At 50.5% G+C, this 3,225-nt stretch overlaps 1 protein-coding gene across 1 annotated transcript in view; it reads right to left on the reverse strand.

The window, feature by feature from the left end:
- Positions 1-1,761: 1,761 nt before the first annotated feature.
- Positions 1,762-3,225, reverse strand: part of LOC103780217 (cytochrome P450 4B1-like) — a 12,412-nt gene continuing 10,948 nt past the window's right edge. Inside the window, 2 exon segments of the mRNA XM_008947877.1 lie at positions 1,762-1,930; positions 2,634-2,716. Of these exon segments, the coding sequence (XP_008946125.1) occupies positions 1,762-1,930; positions 2,634-2,716 (252 nt within the window).

The raw sequence follows: 3,225 nt of genomic DNA on the forward strand, positions 1-3,225 counted from the left end.
GCAGGACCTTGCACTTGGCCTTGTTAAGTTGCTTTAGGGCAGCCTGGAGGTTTTGCTCACAGGAGGAATTAATTTATGGCTTGGGTGCCTGGAGCACCCTGAGGTATGGAGACAGGAGGTGAAGCTTGCTGCTGGATGTGGCTTTTTGAGGCTTCTTGATTAGGTGGGCACCACACAGCAGGCATGTGTTGTTGATTGTGGCTTCATGTGCTGGCACAGGTAAGTGGACAGGACAGAGGAGGGGTTTGTGGGGGGCTTGGCAGTAGCTGTGAATGCAGCTGTGGTCAGAGGAGATATGGGTGCTGTGGCAGTGGAGCTGTATGGGCAACTGTTATTTGCACAATATAGAATAATAGAATCATAGGACAGCTTGTGTTGGAAGGGACCTTAAAGATTATCTAGTTCCACCCCCCTGCCACAAGCAGGGACACATTCCACTAGACCAGGTTGCTCAAAGCCCCATCCAACTTGAACACATCAAGGAATGGAGTATCCACAACTTCCCTGGGCAACCTATTCTATTGTCTCACCACCCTCACCGTGAAGAATTTCTTCCTAATTTCTAATGTAAATCTACCCTCTTACAGTTTGAAGACATTATCCCTCGTCCTGTGACTACAAACCCTTGTAAAAAAATCCCTCCCCAGCATTCTTGTAGGTCCCCTTCAGATACTGGGAGGCTGCAATAAGGTCTCCCCAGAGCCCTTTCTTCTCCAGGGTATTGTTCATCCCAACTCTCACAGCCTGTCTTCATAGGAGAGGTGTTCAATCCCTCTGGTCATCTTTGCAGCCCTGCTTTTGACCTGCTTCAACAGGTCCATGGCCATGTACTGGCCTAGTTTTTGCAGCTTCTCAATTATGGCTGATACGAAGATATTTGCAGTGGGTTGGTAATACGCTTAGAGTGAGATGACACAAGTTATTTGTATTATCTCATTGAGTATTTAAAATTGAAATTGGACAAAACCTTCTGTTAGGTATAACGTTCCATTAAAGGAGCTCACTGGTGATTTGGCTCATGGTGTTGATAGTGTAGCACATTGTACCCCACAGAAAGCTCCTCCTGTTTCCTCCCCTAGAACCACAGTCCACACCACCTTGATAGTAATTGCACCAGCAGCATTTCTAAAGGGGCTTCACACTGTACTTGTGAGGAAGTGGGCAAGACTCAGCAATAAAAACTGATGCAACTGCTGTTTGTGTTACAGGAATAATTATTGGTTTATTAACATAAAAATTACAAACATTTTAGGCAGAATTTCAGAGCCCAAACTGGAATCAGTGCTTTCAACAAAACAGAGACACATTGAGTGTGAGAAGAGAGACAGATGTCTGCCACAGCTGTAGGACAGGAGGGCTGACATCCAGGCACTGAGGAAGGTGCTGGTGACCAAGCAAGGCTGGAAATGGTCACGGATTCAGTAAGGACATGAATGCGAAGGCAGGATTTGGTAAGGAGGAAGCTGGTGGGACTTGCAGAAGTTCCCAGGCCAGGCCATCCCTTAGAGCAGGGCAAGAGGACAGCCAGTGACGAGGCATGCGCATGCCCAGTTGCTCCGAGATCATGGAGCAGATGGCAATGGGTCTGTCCAATGCCATGCCAGGCTACCCAGCCAAAAAGGGCTTTCCCAACTGGTGGAAGAAGCACAGAAATCAGGAATCCTCATCCCCAAATCCTACCCTGCACCTTTTGCCCAGAGAAACATTGCCCTGTCATCTACTTGGTCCCTCTCTCTGGTGAAGGCAGGACGCTTTCCAGCATCAGCGGATTTTCTTTAGGTAGAGGTGAATCCCATTCTTGGAGCGAAGGATGATCTGAGGTATTTTGCAGGGAGGCTTGGCAGGGTCGGGTGAGAGCTCGAAGCGGAGCAGGGTCAGGGCCAGCGCCACCTTCATCTCATTCATGGCAAACTGCTGCCCGATGCAGTTCCTGGGGTACAACAGAGCAGCTCAGCCCCCCGATCTCCGTGCAGGGCACAGCAAAGCCCTGCTGCTGGATCCCAAACCCATTACACTAGCACACAGCCCTCCACTCTGCAGCTCTGGGGACCCCAGGCAGTGTTTTGGGTGGCAAAAGCAGGGGCACGGGCTGAGCAAGGGGAATCCAGGGGAGCAGCAGGAGATCCTGGATGTGTGTTCACTATGCATGGAATGAGAGGGAAGATGGGGAAGCCAAAGGAGAGGTCAGCAAAGCCGAGGTGGTAGGTCTGCAATGTGTTTGCCTTGGTGGAGTGAGCACAGGGCGAAAGGAAGGATTTGGAGCAGGGGAGGCGGGTGACTGAAAGGTCAGAGGGATGGGACAGGTCTCTGCATCAGGGAGGGCAGCTGAGCCCAGGATGCTCCAGGCTCCGCAGAATGCCAGCAGGATGCTCCACAGCTCTAGGACCTGGTTCCCTGTCCCCAGCAATGCTGACGTCTCATTTTGCCTACTGGCATCAGAACCCCCCTGTGGCATAAGCACTTGTTACATGCTCCCAAACTCTGCAGGGCCAGGACTTCAGGCGGTGGTCTCTGAAAGCACTCTGAGTGCTTCCCACAGACAGCAACTCTAACTGCAGCACATGCTCCCCAGGCCAAGCAGTTTCCCGGGATGTGTGCTTTCTCTCCCTGCTGCTCCCTCCCACACCCTTTACCTCGTCCCAGCTGAAAAAGGCAGAAAGGCGTGAGAGTGTCTGCCAGAGACGTTTTCCGGGGAAAAACGCGAAGGGTCAAACACCTGGAAATGAAGAATACGCAGGAAGAAAAAGTGCTTATTTAGGGAACACAGTACTGACCAGCATCTTCAAAAGATGTCCTTCCATAATTTCTGACCAATCTCATTGGAGGTAAGTAATTTTGAGATGGACTGAAGCTCATACACCAGATTCCCTTGCTTTGGACCAAGCCTGGCAATGGCGTTGCCAAGATAAACTAGACATAGATATAATGAAAACCAAGGCGCCGGGATTCAATTCTCCACCTGTAGGCTGAGAAAAAAAATCCTCTTTTTGCCTGTCAATACAACAAGCTCTTCAGAGCACTTTGTCCTACTGTTTGGGCAGCAGCCAGCCCTAATGCTGCTGTCTGACCATCCTGTGTCACATCTAGCCAAGACCAAGGCAAGGTGGTCACTTCTCAGTTTGATTCCCATGGACAAAGGTGTTTGGGAGCAGAGGGGGAGCTCTGCTCTCCTGCTAGCAGCTGTGGGGACATCGGCAGAGGCACAGCATAAAGGGGAACAGTTAC

The sequence above is a fragment of the Merops nubicus genome, unplaced genomic scaffold (assembly GCF_000691845.1).
Source record: "Merops nubicus isolate BGI_N331 unplaced genomic scaffold, ASM69184v1 scaffold35339, whole genome shotgun sequence".
Lineage (NCBI taxonomy): Eukaryota > Metazoa > Chordata > Aves > Coraciiformes > Meropidae > Merops > Merops nubicus.